Raw genomic sequence first — 17,082 nt, forward strand, 5'->3', positions numbered from 1 at the left:
TATTTAAATGTGCTTTTAATGGACTAATCACGACGCTAGCTAACCTCGGAGTAAAGAACGAGGAGAAAGAAAAAGCCATCATACTCCTGAACTCGTTGCCATCTTCTTATGATATATTAGTAACAACCACTTTACATGGTAAGGACTCTATTGAGCTGAAAGATGTCACATCAGCTCTACTACTTAATGAAAAGATGAGAAAGAAGCCTGACTGACAGACTCTCATCACAGAAAGTAGAGGCAGACGTCACCAAAGGAGTTCAAGTAGCTATGGTAGATCCGGAGGTTGTGGAAAGTCCTAGGTCCGATCTAAATCAAGAGCCAGAAATTGCTACAAATGAGATGAACCAAGTCACTTCAAAAAAGATTGTCCAAATCTAAAAAGAAGTAAAGGTGAAAGTAGTGGCCAGAAGAATGACGACAACAAAACTGCCACCGTGCAAAACAATGATAATGTTGTTCTTTTATAAATGAAGAAGAGCGTGCATGCACTTTGCAGGTTCAGAGTCGAAATGGGCGGTTGATACAGCAGCATCTATCATGCTACACCGGTAAGAGATATTTTCTGCGAATATGTAGCAGATGATTTCGGCATTGTGAAAATGGGTAATACAAGTTACTCAAAGATTGCGGGGATTGGAGACACTTTTATTTAGACAAATGTCGGATGCACATTGGTTCTAAAAGATGTGCACCATGTACCTGATTTGCGGTTGAACTTGATCTCGGGAAAGCAAAAATGGAGACTCACTAAGGGAGCATTGGTGATTGCAAAGGATTTGCCAGGACAAATGTAGAAATATGTCAAGGTTAATTAAACGCGGTTTGACAAGAGATTTCTGCAGATATGTGGCACAAAAGAATGGATCATATGAGCGAGAAAGGATTGGAGATTCGAGCTAAGAAATCACTCATCTCTTTTGCCAAAGGTACGATTGCAAAATCATGTGACTACTATTTATTTGGTAAGCAGCATAGTCTTATTTCAGAAATCGTCTGATAGAAAATTGAATATACTTGATCTTGAATATTCTGATATTTATGGTCAAATGAAAGTAGAATCAATAGGCGGTAACAAACATTTTGTTACTTTTATTGATGACCAAAGATCAGGTATTTCAAGTATTCCAAAAGTTTCATCCTCTGGTGGAAAAGGAGACGGGTCAAACGCCAAAATGTTTTCGCACTAACAATGGAGGTGAGTACACTTCAAGGGAATTTGAAGAGTATTGTTCAAGTCATGGATTCTGACATGAGAAGACCCCACAACACAACGGTGTAGCTGAGCGGACGAATCGCACCATTGTTGAGAAGGCAAGAAGCATGTCAGAATGGCTAAACTGCGTAAGTCATTCTAGGGTGAAGCAGTTCAGATGGCCTGTTACTTAATCAATCATAGTCCATCAGTTCCATTGGAGTTTGATATTCCAAAGAGAGTTTGGACCAATAAAGAGGTGTCATACTTACATCTAAAGGTGTTAGATTGCAGAGCTTCTGCACATGTACCGAAAGAGCAAAAAAGAGAACAAAGCTGGATGATAAATCAGTCCCTTGCATATTCATTGGATATGGAGATAAAGAGTTTAGGTACAAATTGTAGGATCCTGTAAAGAAGGTCTTCAGAAGTAGAGATGTAGTCTTTCGAGTAAGTGAATTCGAAATTGTTGATGATTTGTTAGAGAAGGAAGGTCAAGAAATAGAATGGTGTCGTCCCTAATGTTATTACCATTCCTTTTACTTTTGACCATCGCAGAAGTGCAGAAAGTAAAATCGATGAGGTTACTGAGCAGGGGAGCAACCTGATGAGATTGTCGAGCAGGGAGATCAACTTGGTGATTATGCTGAACAGGTGGAGTACCCTACACTTAAGGAAAAAAAAAGAATCTTAACCTCTGAGAAGATCACAAAGGCAAAGGGTAGAGTCATCCAAGTACCCTTCCTCAGAGTATGTCCTGATGAGGGGGAGCCAGAAAGTCTAAAGGAGGTGTTATTCCATCTAGAAAAGAACAAGTGGATGAAATTCATGCAAGAAAGAGGGAATCCCTGCAAAAAATGGCACATACAAATTGGTTGAACTTCCAAAAGGTAAAAGATCGCTTACGTGCAAATGGTTTTTAAACTCAAGAAAACTGGAAACAACAAGTTGGTCAAATACAAAGCATGATTGGTGGCTTTGAACAGAAGAAAGGTATTGGTTTTGATTGAATTTTCTCACCCATTGTCAAAATGACTTCTATTCGAATTATTTTGAGCTTAGTGGCTAGCCTAGATCTTGAAGTGGAGCAGTTGGATGTGAAAATCGCATTTCTTCACGGAGATTTAGAAGAAGATATCTATATGGAACAACCTGAAGGATTTGAAGCTGCTCGAAAGAAACACATGGTCTGTAAAATGAACAAGTCTTTATGGATTGAAGCAGGCACCAAGACAGTGGTACAAGAAGTTTGATTCATTCATGCAAAGTCAAACTTACATAGACTTATTCTGATCCATGTGTATACTTCAAAATATTTTTTGACAACAATTTTATTATTCTGTTATTGTATGTGGATGACATGTTGATTGTAGGATAAAATAAGGAGCTGATTGTCAAGTTGAAGGGAGATTTTTCTAAGTCATTTGGCATGAAGGACTTAGGCTCAACATAACAAATTCTAGGGATGAAGATTGTTCGAGAACGAAAAATCAAAAAGTTGAGGCCATCTCAGGTTAAGTACGTTTAACATTAAACGTATACTCGAACGCTTCAACATGAAGAGTGCTAAAACTATTAACACACCTCTTGCTGATCATCTGAAGTTAAGCCAAAGGATGTGTCCTACAACAAAGGTGGAGAAAGAGTATATGGTCAATATTCCTTATTTTCAGTAGTTGGGAGTTTGATGTATGCAATAGTGTGTACCAGACCGAATATTGCTCATGCAGTTGGTATCGTTAGCAAGTTCCTTGAAAATTCTGGAAAGGAACACTGGGAAGCAGTCAAGCGGATACTAAGGTACTAGAGAGGTACCACAAGAGATTGCTTGTGCTTTGGAGGATCTGATTCCAACCTTGAAGGTTTATACAGATGTTGATATGGTGGGTGACCTTGATCACAGAAAATCCACTACTAGATATTAGTTTACACTTTCAGGGAAGCTATATCATGGAAGTCGAAGTTGCAGAAGTGTCGCACTCTCTACAACTAAAGAAAAGTATGTTGCAGCTACTGAAGCTGGCAAGGAGATGGTATGGCTCAAGCGACTCCTTCAATAACTTGGATTGCAGCAAATGGAGTACGTTGTCTATTGTGACAGTCAAAGTGCAATAGACTTGAGCAAGAACTCCATGTACCATGCAAAAACAAAACACATTAATGTGAGGTACCATTAGATTAGTGAACAAATGGAAAATGAATTGTTCCAGATCAAAAAGATTCACGAGTAAAAATCCTACAGCATAGCTGACAAAGGTAGTGCTAAAAGACAAGTTCGAATTGTTAGAGCTCATTGAATTTTTTCATTTTAATATTTTTTAATATTTAATATAAATAAATAATTTCAATATTTAATATATTAATATAAATAATCTCATGGAGAGTTCGATCCTGGCTCAGGATGAACGCTGGCGGCATGCTTAACACATGCAAGTCGGACGGGAAACACGGGAAACGGTGTTTCCAGTGGCGAACGGGTGAGTAACGCGTAAGAACCTGCCCTTGGGAGGGGAACAGCTCTCTGAGAAAATGGGAATACCTCCTTCAGATGCATGGGTCTGGAGGGAGAGATTTGTTGGGTCCAGCCCCATAAATGAAGTTTGAAAATCATTCCATGATTTTATGGAATGTGTTTTTTCTTCCCATGGGCTAACAATATTCAAAGGTAATGGCTGCAAGTTGAAAATGAAGATTTGGAAGTTGGTAATTAAATGTATTCATGGTAATACTTTGAAAATGTTACCTTCTGTAATGTCATTGATGACATCTATTGAGACAGTTTTTTTGCCTATAAAGGAGCTCTTCAGCTACATGGTTTGACACACAAAAAACAGAGTGAAGAGAAAAAAAAAAGTGAGGCATCACAGAGAGTTTTGTAGTGAGGTGGAAAAATCAAAAGAGAGATAGTTCTTTTAAGTGTGTAGCAGTCTTCAGAGTATTTTGCACAGACTACAAGTGTAAAATTCTTTACTATAGTGATATCAGTTGCTCCTCTCGGCCAGTGATTTTTTACCTTATTTGGTTTCCACATAAAAATCTTGGAGTTATTATCACTCTTGTTGTTCATGTTGATTAACTGTATTACTATTGTTTTAATATTTATTACTTTTATTACCGAAATATTATTATTGTGGCGGGGTTTATCCCTAATAAGTATTTGATAAATAAAAATGAAAAAACATATTATAATAAAAACACTAGAAAAGTAAACAAATGATACTACAAAGAAAATGCCTAGCAAGGAAGAAACTCTAGAGAAAGTAAACACCGAATGTTACCTGCCCGTTTATACTCCTTTAAATCTAAAAAACATTCCGCTGCCGACTCAAACCTTCCAATGGAGTCAAAAATTTCAGCCGCCTCGCGTAGGTATGTGCAAGCCTCTTTGGGATTCGAATCAGATATTCGATCAGCAGCTGCCCTGAATCCGGCTGCCTTCGCCCTTTTCTCCCAATTCCTTTCTCCTGCTTTCTCAAAGCACATGATTGCCATCTCATAGTTCTTTTCCCAGAAAAGCTGCATGATAACATCAAAGCACTTTATCAGGACCAATTAATGCTCATAGAAACATATAGCAACACAAGAATGAAATTTGAAAGACGAGTTTGTTAATAGAAATAAGATGAAGAATATCAACTTGACCTTCACTCCTCTTGACTTCCACTCCTCGGGAGTGCTAGAAGTTTGCATTGCTTGTGCAAGTGAATCATCAATAACCCTTGTTTCCACTAGGCATAACCTTCTCCAGTAATCAAACATAGGCTTCGAAAATTCTTCTATACTCTCACAAATCCATAACCTTTGCCTTGTTCGAGTGATAGCAACATAAAGCTGTTTAAGTTCAGAACACAATAGACTATGTCGTTCTTCACAAAAAGATGGGAAGGATGTAACTTCTACACCATGTATTTTCATGAACTCATACACCACTCTCCACTGATTTCTAAGGGGCGATGACCCAAAAAAATTATACAGCAGTACATCCTACAAAAGATCAAAGAAAGAAATAAGATGATGAAGGAGAATTCAACAGAAAGGAGAATAAGCCTTAGCAGAGGATGCAATCTAATCAGCACGTTTTTCCTAAGTAGTTCGAACTCTTCACTTTCTATGCCGCACCCTTGTAGGATTATCCAAAAATACAATGCTATTGGAGAACCTGACACGCACCTGACATTTTTGAGGATTTCGAGCAATGTAGCATTTTACAGTGTTTGAGCTCTTTTACACATTCACAATATACTACTCTATCCAGGTCCATTCGCTCTTCATTTGCCTTGATGCACATGATCTAACAGGTTAACCAACCAATCTAACAAGTAGACTTCAATCCCCAGCCAATAAACGGCTATATGAATCTATTTTTGTTCTCTCTGCTTGGTCCATCTCATCCCAATTTTAAATAACAACTCTCTCAGCATCAACTTAAGCGTCCTACTTCGATTTTATTCCACTACTAAATAATTGCTCCCTATGTTTCAATCTATACTACTTGCTTTCCTTGGTAGATTGTTTCTAAAAGAACACCACTTTCTATATTAGTAGCTCTTTCATTCCAACATGGCATGTCAAAGAGCAATTTAATAGAACACAACTTGAGTTAAAAGACAACAAGATTCAAAAGTCTCTTACCTTTTTAAATTTTGAGCTCAATCAAACTAAGAAACATAAAATGAAATGGCGAGAGTATATGTTCAGGCACGTTATGGATCCCTTGAAACTATCAACAGGAGGTAAAGCTAGTTTCATACTTGAAATGTACTTCCAAAAGGAAGTAAATGCCCCATGTGCACGAAGCAGTTAAGAGGCTTATTAAAAACTAGCTAGGCTACAGAACAATATGTCGAAAATCATCAAAAAAGAAACAGAATTGATTGACACTAACAACTGAAATCCCAAGAATAATAATTGAGCAAATTTAGGACTTGCCTGGAATTCCAAACCCTTGCATTCAACAATAGTCAAAACAAGTGCTTGACTTCCAATATATCCAGAGATTTCCTTTCTCGCGGTTTCATCCCGCACTAAGATGACCTGCTCTGCACCAAAACCTATTATCTTTTCTCCAATACTCCCACTATTCCCAAAAATGGTTAGAATTGCATTTTCATCCGCTCCAGGCTTCAGCAACACAGGAGCCTCACCATAAATTAAACTTGTTTCCGGTTTCAAGAAATCAACCGAGTGAGGGAAATAATGACAAAGCAAATCAATTACACTCTGTGCTAGTTTGAGTACACCGGCATGTGTCCGGAAGTTTTGAAGCAACTGAAACACAGGAGATAAAAGTCCTTTGTCGTTTCTTCCAACAACTCCATCACCCTTAGAATCCATGACAAATTCAGTATAGAATAGATTCCTAATGTCTTCAAACCTAAAATCTATCCCCCTAGCAATTGTTTGTGCTGTATCACCAGAGAAAACAAATCCTTCTTCAACATTTTTACAAATATATTTGAACAAAGCTATCTGTCTCATTGTGAGATCTTGAACTTCATCAATATATACAAAATCTACCTTGTCACCATCGAGATGCTGATACTTTAGCCGATTATGAATATCATTAACTAAATCAGCTATATCATATTCACCCCTCTCCATCTTCATCTTTTCATAATCCTGAAAAATACCATATATTCTCTCTCTTTTTTCTGCACTAATTGAAGAGACTCGATGTTCAGACATTGAATTATAAGCCTCTTTGCTGAGTTTCCCATCATGAAAATCCCCTGCTTTTAACCCTCCTTTTATATGAGAAAGAATTTCAGTAAACACCCTTGAATGATCAAGATTTTTGGTCAACTGAGTACTGAAGTGAGGCCAATACAAGCTACAGAAGCGGTCATAGTTGACTTCCTTCTCTCTTATGAAGGATCTCAGCGCAGCTGACAACAAACTTCTATCTTCAAACAGTTCCGACTTCAAAAGGAACCTATTAAAGTAGGACGATCCTATGGTTCCGTCAAGCATCAATAAGAACTTGTGAAATGTGATCACAAGAGGGTATTTCATGAACGGAATGCCAACAAACGAGTTTGGTATATCTCTAAACTGTGTCGTCCCGTCCAAATCATCAATTTCAAGCAAACTGCTTTCCGCTGCGAAACTTCCACCACAAGCAAAGCTGCAAATTTAAGAATGCACACCAAAACAACATACAAAAAAATGTGAAAACAAACGTCTCCCTCAGCACCAAATCTTTTAAACTGATTCCTAAATTGTCAAATTTATGGAAAGAGTTGCTATCATGTGAATACCTTAACTACCTGCAATCTTACGTTACTAGTTTATAGATCTGAAGAAAACTCAGAAATGCATACCATGTTAGTAAATGTTAAGAACAAGGACTTTTCTAGGTTGCCAATTTCTTCCTGGCAATAAAAGATTTAGGAAGGTAAAGTAGCAGAAGATGTTCAAAAAATAAAAGATAGCATCAAAAAATAAAAGGTGGCACTGAGTAATCATATGTCTTGAAATATTACGAGCAACTGTCACCATTTGCTGAATTCATACAGCGTAAATGAACTAACAGCTGCTCATAGGTCACATCATTTTTTCATTCAGTCATACTACTGTTCGTCCATCTTTCGGCCTTAGATTTATCAATTCATTTGGGAAGAATGTTATAGATCAACTGAACTTCATTTCAAACATCAACAGCTATGGTGACCAGCTCTCATTAGACATACACAAAAACAGAACAAGCAAGCATATAACTAATTGTTACCAATTTTTTAAATAACCTAGAAATCACCGATGGCCAATGGCGCACAGAGTGAGTGAAATTCGGTGGAGTCGGTGGAGAAAGGACTGTTCTCCACCCTTCTTATACATAAAGACCAGGCCTTTGTGTACCCCTGATATGCCACTAGATTACATCAGACTTTGTGCGCTCTTACCCCTAGACCAAAGCCCTAAAGCTATACCTAAATGGCCCATAATTGTTAGTAAATACGATCCAACGAAGATTATTTAAGAAAATTTAACACCAACATCATTTATAGTTTAATTATTTGAGCACCTAACTTGCATCTTCCAACCAATAGAGGTACCTGACAGCTTCTCCAACCAATATAGATAGGAAAAGATCACCTCACTTTGTTGCCCAAGGAATTTACCTAGCATTTCCTGATCTTTATTCTATCCTCATTGACCGCTAAGTCACACATTTGAGAACCTATCTGAATTCTGATTATCCTTTCTCAATGTGTAATAAATTTTAAACACACACTGTTATTTTAGAACAAACCACCCGCACCCAAAACAAGAACACTGAAACCACATTTGTTCAAGGTTTCATTAGTCACCTAGGATCAAACATGCAATTTACTAAAGCAAGCACCCCCAGTAAACTCTCCAAAACAAGATTAGATCTCACCTTTTTAACTGAGAAATCTGCTGTTTCACGGCATAACAAAGTTTCGGACTAACTGTTACAAAAAGTTGGTGCAAGGTTTCCCTGCTAGCCTCTCCTACACATTGAAAATCCTCATTTACTTCTCCTTCACATTGATTTACTACTTTCTTCCCTGCTTTATTTAATCCTTCAACAGAATTGTGATGTTGTTGCTCCTTTTGCAATAGCTTCATGGTCAAAACTGTTGTTTTTCCTGTGCCTGACCTACCAAGGATGAAACTGCTTCTACTAAACTGGATTATCTCCCTCTCTTCATTAGTAACTTCGAAAGGGAGCTCTAATGCTTCACCATGGTGATCAGAGAGCAAATGACTGATAACACCAGTTGATAATGAGTAGAACTTCATTAATAACAAGCTTTCACTGACTCTTGAATTTTCAACGTGACTTCTACCATCAATTGCACCAGTTGATTCATGATCCAATTCGTTCCTATTAGTTATGCTTTTATACTGACAGATATCACGAGAAAGCTTCCAAATCTTTGGAACCTCCAAGTCCCTGTACAAAAGTGGAACTGTTAAAATATAATTTTCAACAAGCAATTGAAGTCCATCAATCAAACTTAGCACAACTGAACCAGTTTACCCTTCAAGACACTTCTCCTTGCAAAGACTGATGAACTCATCAGTGTACATTGAACATATGTTATCAAGACGTTTCAACAACTTTCCAACCTCCTCCAAGGGCAATATATCCCAAACCCTCAGCACCTGAGTATAGGTAGATTCTTTCTGAATATCAATAGAGCAAACAGCATACCTCCCTTCAACCTTGAATTGTTTTACACTATGAGATGAGCTCCCAGAAAATGAATTCACATTCTTTCTCTTGGGACGCCATCCACTAGCCAGCTTAACCAGAAGATTTATCACAGACTTCTTCAAGCGGGAGGATGATAGCTTTCCAAATGATTTTCTAAAATTGTCACTGAAAAGTACCTGAGCAACCATGTGGAAGACAATACACCAAGATGGCCAAGTTCATATGTACAGGAACTAAAAGGACATAAGTGTGCCAAATAAAACTGACCAAAGTTTTAACACCTTCAATGATTGAAGCCAACAGTAAGAAAAGACAAAAAAATATAAACTGGACAAAGATGTTTGCATAGACCATAGCTGATGTAAGTAGAACATATAAAACATAGAATTACAGGTGCACCGGGAGGAAGAATCCTCCTAATACTAATGCAAGACGCTACTTTAGAAGTGAAACATATTTTTTCCAAATACAGAAGTGAACCATAAGAAAGACAACATGCATAACCCATTAATATATCAACATTCTACATGAACAAACAATAATAAGTGACTTGAGCCACCTATGACAATACAAGTAGGTATAGCAATTCAAAAATGAAATATTTTATCCTTGGTTAAAAACTTGAGGATGAGTATGAAAATCAACTATTAACTTTCTTCACATAGCAATAAATAACTTTGAGCAACATAGAAGAAGTATGTATTCTTTTCACAGAAATAAGCCCTAAAAGACTACCTCGACTTTGATATAGAAGAAAAATAACAAGAAACGTAAAAAAGGAGTGTTGCAGACCAAACACTCAAGTGTTTGAATGTACATGGAGCCATAACTTCATTATCGTTGGACATTAACTGACCTATGCCATATTAAACTACAACGTTATATTTAAAAAAAAAGAATTAACGTGAAAAGCCAAATGCACCTTTGGACTATATCTCTGTGAGTGATACTGTCTGATACAATTCTAAATTTTACAAAGCAAGAGAACTAAAGCACAAGATGTACCTTCCATCTTTGATATTTGAACAGAATACTATCCGCATTAAGTAAATCATCCATCTGATCATATTCCTTCTTAACATCTAAAATTGTTGCCTTCATGTCATTGTCTTCCTCAGCATGAAAGAAGCACTCACGATCCTTCGCATCTAGAACTAATGCTTCCCAGACAGATTTGCTCTCAAGTAATGTTCGCTCATTGCCAAGAATCCATAGACAGTGCCTAAAAGAATTAAACTCTGAGAGCCAGCTTAGAAGAATAAAGATCCAAAAATGGTGAAACATAGAAAAAGATCGATACATACCGAGCCCTGGTCAAAGCAACATTAGTCCTTTGAAGACTAGACAAAAAACCAATTGACCCGCCCGAATTAGATCTTACAGTAGATATTATTATGATGTCTTCCTCCCCTCCCTGAAATCCATCTACCGACTTCACCTTAACTTCAAAATCCTCAAGGTCATCATACCTCCGACCAAGTTTACCTTGTATGGCCAAAACTTGTGCAGCATAAGGTGATATAACCCCAATGTTGAGTTTCGTCCTGGAGCCACTCCAAGCTGGAAACAGCACATACAAGAAGATAAAAAATACTAAAATAAAAAATGGAAAAGCCGTTTAAGCGACAAAGCACCTCCCATCTATGCAAACCCACTTAAACATTAATCAAGAAAGCTCCAACTTAATATTTGTAAGAGTGCAGTCATCACAAGGAAACACAAATAAAGTTGTGTGTATCATTCAATCAAGTTTCCAAGTGGAGATTTTGTCCTGAAAGACTTAAGGACACAGCCCAAGCATAAACCTTGGGTCATTTGGTGTTCTTCATTAAAGATTCTTGCACAATCATTGCAGATCATGAGATTATTAAGGCAAAAAAGACGAGAATTTCAGGAAAATTTCTAACAAAAGATTGAAGGTTTTCATAATAAGAGTATACCTTTAAACAAGTTATGCACTATCTTCATCACTAAAGCCACCTCAACCACATTTCTTCGACTATGTCCAACATCATCCATTTCTTCTTTCCCCAATGGAACATTTATAAAGGAATATGGGCCAAAACACCTTCCTGGAAGATATCTTTTCTCATACGTTTTATGCTTTACATCAGGGGCATCACGAATTTGCTTACTGTAGAAAGTTGAATTTGGAAATTCGCTAATTGATGGATGCATCCGGTACTGTATGTTAAGCAAGTGTTTAGAATGACCGAGCAAAGTGAGTCTTTCAAAAAGGCTCCTTCCAAAGCCAGCATTTTCAGAAACCTGTTTAAGAGTAACAGATTTGTGTAAGGAAAAATATTGTGGACAAGATATCAGTAGCACTTGCAATTCCTTTTAAACTGAATGCACGAAAAGGCAGCAAACTTACTTGACTCTTAACTGCTGCGGGCAGTTGACACTCATCGCCCACCAAAACAGTATGCCTCAGATCTGGAAGTTGAAAGGGTATGACAGATTCACACTCCTTCAATTGCGCGGCTTCATCAACGACTAATAAGTCAAATGGCTTCATATCCAGAGAATGAAGCTTATACGAACTAGAAGCAGTGCAGAATACCAAGGAAGCCTTTTGTATACAGAACTCACTAATCAACTCCTTACTCATTGCTCTAGGGAGACTCAGTTCTCTGAGAGATTGGCAAACATCTTTAAGAACAACAAGGCACTGGCTTCTTAAACAAGGTAAGGACAACTCACCAACATATGTGTCGGAAGAGACCTCGATTGCTTGTTGACATGCAAAGAGCTCCTTCAATTCTTGAGATCCAACATTCTCTTGAAATAGCATTCCCTCCAAACAATCAAGTAGGGAGATAAGGCGTACCATTTTGTCAAAATTCTCTTCCCGAATAAAACACAAAGGTAGATGAGTACAGAATACAATCATGCATCTTCTCAGAGATGAAGCGGTAGACTTGAACCGGGATCTAGCGAAATCAATCAATGAGCGGATTTTTTCTTTTTCGTTCCGAGCTTCTTCTTGATCTGTAAGTTCCTTCAGTTTGATCAACTCATTCTCAACATATATGTCGTACTCAGAAACACAATCTTCAAGAAACCCGCATGTGGAACTTATATAGTGTTTCCAACCAGTCACTGGTCCCAAACACTCCACCAGCCTATCAACACGATAATCAAGGTAAATATCCTCAATATCTTCACCAACTTTTAGCCGGTCCTTATTCCCAAACAAGAGAATGTCACCCAGAGGACAAACAATATCCATTTCAGCAGCAGGATTTTCAGATGACTCCCTGATCAGTTTAATCAGCCGTGAAGCTACTTGTGTTAATGCAACATTTGTTGGGGCACAAGTTAGAGTTCTATACTTCATTTTCAATAGAATGAAGAGCATGACACTCGTTGTCTTAGTCTTTCCTGTACCAGGTGGTCCCCATATGAGTTCAACTGAAGGCTCGTGGTGACACTTCAATGAATCAAGAGAGGTCAAGATTGCATTAGCCTGGGAATCATTCAGCTTAGACAACAGATTGCTAACAAATTCTCCAGCTGACGCATCATTAATAGATGTAGAACAAACGTCATGTTTACCCTCACCCTGTTTCTGCAGACAAACAAATGCCTTTTCATTCTCAAAATGAACCAAGTGAAACAGATGTTGAAATAGGAAAATACAAACATACAGTCCAAAACCGTATGTACGCAATAAGGGAAGAAAACGGCCTTCAAGGCTGCACTTAGAAAAAAGAGCATGTTTCAGTTTTTTTTCCCAAGATTGATAAGGAACACATAGTTTTTCTTTTTAAGGTCCGAAAAAAAAGTACAGATATTAAGTTATCAAAACCATACAATGAGTAGTAGAGTTCTGTGTCAATATCGTGGTGGCTTAGACAACTGTGGGGGGGAGTACTAGGTTATGTATATTCGATGGATAAACCGGAGAGGTGACTATCTCAGCGAGTACGCATACAGTAAAGTACATACTGTTTTGAACTGCTTAAGAGCACATAGAGCATTGTTTTTCATTGTTTAAGAGTGCATATTTTCTAAAATAAAGAGTAAAGGTTTAGAAAGAGGAGAAATCCAAGAAAGGTCAGTCATTTCCGACCCAAGAAACCAATCAATCTATACACTAAAAAGGTCTTGGTATAGAATATTTCTCAGACCAAAACACAAATTTGTATCTAACCATCAATAAAAAGATGAAACATCGAAGATATGATATCATACAACTGTTGTAAATCGAAGAAGTATAATATTACTTAGCATTACAGTAATGTCATCACAAGCAACACGTAACTTTGTCAAACACTCATACGCTGCCAAATTTGTCTTTCATTTCTAAAAAGAATGCTAACGTCTTCTCTATTATGTATTATTCCTGTCACGTTTGAGCAACAAGGCCATCACATGCTAACTTGAAATGTAATCTCATTAATCACTTCACACCAAAGAGGCATTTAACGAGTACAAATGTAAGGTACTTTATTATTGCAGCCAAATATAAGAACCTATGTTGCTCGGACTCTCTAAAAAAGTTGCCACGCCCATGCTAGATCCTTGAGAATGCACTACCCTTGGAAGATCGAACACAAACCCAGCAGCATTTGAAGAATACAAGCAATATAAACCAAAATCAGGGATATTACATTTGTTGTTGATTATGAATATACTAAATACACAAAAAGGCCGGGAGTCTCCGGATGATGCTTCTAAGAGGAAGTAAATCAGCATGATTACTTACCTCATGCCCACTAAACAGAACATTCTCAAGGATGTTCAAATTCTTTCTCATTCCCAGTGCACGCCATATTCTCTTATTCGGTAGCATATTTACCAAAAACACTATATAAAAGGATTTTTGCGCTCCCTGAGAAATCTCAATATCTCTAGTAACTTTGACTTTGAAACTAGTGGATGCATTTAAATCATCATTCTCATCGTCATTAATGCTAGTTACAGATGCAAATGTCCAATTCCATCCGAGTCGTTGCAAGTCAGAAGGAGTTTCTGGTTTAGCATCTGAGATAATGACAATATCTCCAGGCAAAGTTCGATAACGCTCCTTTCCATCACCAACTAAATTCCTCCAATAGTCAACCTTAACATTGAAACATAGTGATCCGGGTGGTTTCTCATCAAAGGAGATCAATTCACCAAAAGGTGCTTTGTCTATGACTTCCAAAGACGCAGCAATATCTGCTCGTGTTTCTTCGAGTAAAGGGAAAGCAAATGACCCAAGGTAATGATCCACTGACTCAAACGATTCTGGAATCTTCTCCACCTGCAAAAAAGGAAACTTTCAATTAAATAAGAAACAAGTAACTCATTTTGGCACTGTGGGAGCCATGCATTCCATTATATAGTTGGTAGCAATAATAGATATCTTCTTTAAGGCCAAGATGCTTTGACAAATATACTACTTACATGGGCATGAAAAAGCAACTTATTTTTCCTTCAAAGATCCACAGCAATCAAATCTTTCAAAGCGGAAAGGGAACTTTAAGAGTTAGAAACATTCAGGGTGTGCTAGGTATGGAGAAACAGTTTTTCAATTTTTTCAAGCTTGGTTACATTTTCACTAGAAAAACAAGTTCCTTAAAAATGGAAAATGACTTCCTAGTGGAACTAGGAAAACAAGTTCCGCAACTGACATTCCACACTAATTGCTTCCTCCCCACAACCTACACCACGTCCACCCTTCATAGCCCCCATCCCCACCTAATCTCCTCTCTTCTGTTTGCCTAGATTATATACAAAATCTCTTGAAATAATATTTTCTACTTACTTACCAAACATAACAAAATAATAAGCAAGAAAATCACCTATTTCTAGGAAAAACATGTCCCAAAGAATATTGTACTTCATACCAAACACACCCTTATAGGAAGATAATCAAGAAAATAGATAAGAACAGTATTCAGTTCTTAGATCTTAGATTTTTTTTTCTAATTCTATAAAGATTGTTTAGTGATATTTTTGGAAAAACATTTTCTCTAGATAAACAAGTTACTTAAAAAAGAGGAAAACGACTTCCTTAGTGGAAATAGGAAAATAAGTTCCGTAAGTGGCATTCCACACTAATGGTCTCCTCCACACACAACTTACCCCACACACCCACCCTCCATGGCCCCGTGGCCACCACCCCCACACCTTACCTCCATTCTCCATGGTGTATGCCTAGATTATATACAAACACTTTTGAAACACTATTTCTACAAATATACCAAACATCATAAAATAAGTAAAAGGCCACTTATTTCTCAGAAAAAAAAAATACCAAAAACATATCTCCGTGGAAAACATTTTCCTTCTTACCAAGCACACCCTTCGAGAAAAAATAATGAAGAAATATTCAGTTCTTACACATCTTGAATGATATTTCTCTCTATCCTTTCTTTTCAGCAAATCATTGCATGTGTAACAAAACTATCAAAGATAAAGAAAGTCATAGGGAAAAAGATGCCTTCAGAGTACAAAGAAATTAGATATGAATGCAACTTCATAAGAGATTTATAACACGTAGGGAAAATCCTTCTTTCAAAATTGAAAACAAAATATTATTGTGCAAAACATCAAACAACAACTACAACATACCTAATATAATCCCACAAGTGAGGTCGGGATAAAGTATACACAGACTTACCTTTACAACAAGAAACTAGAGACGTTGTTTTCACAAAACCCTCAGCTCAAGTAATGCAAAACACCAAACATGCAGCATTTTCAATAATTTTGACAATTAAGGTTCCCAATCACTACATAGGATACCAAAATGCACAAAACTTTTAGATCATTGGATCCTAACAGTAATATAATATACAGTCAATAAAGTGGAAATCAAAAACAAAACATTCTCTCTGTCACTCTTTAGTGAAATAAACACAAAAGCCAAAATAAGTAGAGTATCCAAAAAGACATGAAAAAATGTAAGTACCTGATTTTGATATAGAGTGTCATCAAGAATATCATGGATAGACCAAGAGAAGACCAAATCAATGAAGTCATCTTTTGGTCCTCCTCTCTTTTTCCTAGAACTACAACTTCCTTCCATCCTCTGATCACCAAAAATATACACAATATATAAATGTCACTTCACTCCAAACTGCTGCATGCAGGAAAAGCATGAAATTAAATTTTGTACCCAAATACAAATACTAAAAGGACAAGCAAAGATGGATTACTTCATTATGAAGTAAATAATAAAACAAGATACATCAATAATATGTACGTGCCAGTAAAAAGCTAGGAATACAGCAAAGAAAACAGGACTCTTTGTACGACAAAGAGAAAAGGTGCTAGCTAGATGTGTGTACGTTATTGGGAAACTAAAGGGGCCGTCTTTTCATCTTTCAAGGAAAGAAGTTTCTATGAACCAACTTTTAGTCTTTTGATTCGTGGACTAAAAGTCGTTCCGACAGACCGAGACCACAGTCATGATTTAAGTAGCCATATAAATTATTATTTTTTTATGAAAAATTATTTTATTTTAATAAAAAAAAAGTAAAAATACATTTGGTTAGTCCATGAATTTCCAACTCCAAATAAATTATTTTAAAAAGTGAAAATAAGTTTTTACTTGTTTTCACTTTATTCACTTATACATCTCTCACAAAATTTTACAAAAAAATTTAATTTATATTCATAATCAAGTACAACTTCAACTTTAACTTAAAAAAAAAAAAAAAATTCATAATCAAATGGATTTATTCACATGCTACGCATCCCTTCACTTTGA

General features: G+C 36.9%; 1 protein-coding gene across 6 annotated transcripts in view; it reads right to left on the reverse strand.

The window, feature by feature from the left end:
- LOC107842388 overlaps positions 1-16,729 on the reverse strand; it is a 41,073-nt gene extending 24,344 nt beyond the window's left edge. For 2 of the 6 annotated variants that reach the window (XR_007045148.1, XM_016686203.2), the window contains exons 1-11: positions 16,282-16,724; positions 14,089-14,628; positions 11,752-12,948; positions 11,318-11,645; positions 10,682-10,937; positions 10,383-10,599; positions 9,201-9,553; positions 8,574-9,113; positions 6,125-7,319; positions 4,838-5,179; positions 4,474-4,711 (exon numbers count right to left, since the gene is read on the reverse strand). Coding sequence is in view for 5 of the 6 variants with exons in the window: in XM_016686203.2 (XP_016541689.2) it covers positions 4,474-4,711; positions 4,838-5,179; positions 6,125-7,319; positions 8,574-9,113; positions 9,201-9,553; positions 10,383-10,599; positions 10,682-10,937; positions 11,318-11,645; positions 11,752-12,948; positions 14,089-14,628; positions 16,282-16,398 (5,323 nt within the window). In the remaining variant the exon portion in view is untranslated. Of the gene's footprint in view, positions 1-4,473; positions 4,712-4,837; positions 5,180-6,124; positions 7,320-8,573; positions 9,114-9,200; positions 9,554-10,382; positions 10,600-10,681; positions 10,938-11,317; positions 11,646-11,751; positions 12,949-14,088; positions 14,629-16,281 lie in introns of all 6 variants that reach the window. The other 4 variants (XM_016686204.2, XM_016686205.2, XM_047397085.1 and 1 more) reach the window with 4 other exon arrangements.
- Positions 16,730-17,082: the final 353 nt, after the last annotated feature.

Source organism: Capsicum annuum, chromosome 9, assembly GCF_002878395.1.
Source record: "Capsicum annuum cultivar UCD-10X-F1 chromosome 9, UCD10Xv1.1, whole genome shotgun sequence".
Classification (NCBI taxonomy): Eukaryota; Viridiplantae; Streptophyta; class Magnoliopsida; order Solanales; family Solanaceae; genus Capsicum; species Capsicum annuum.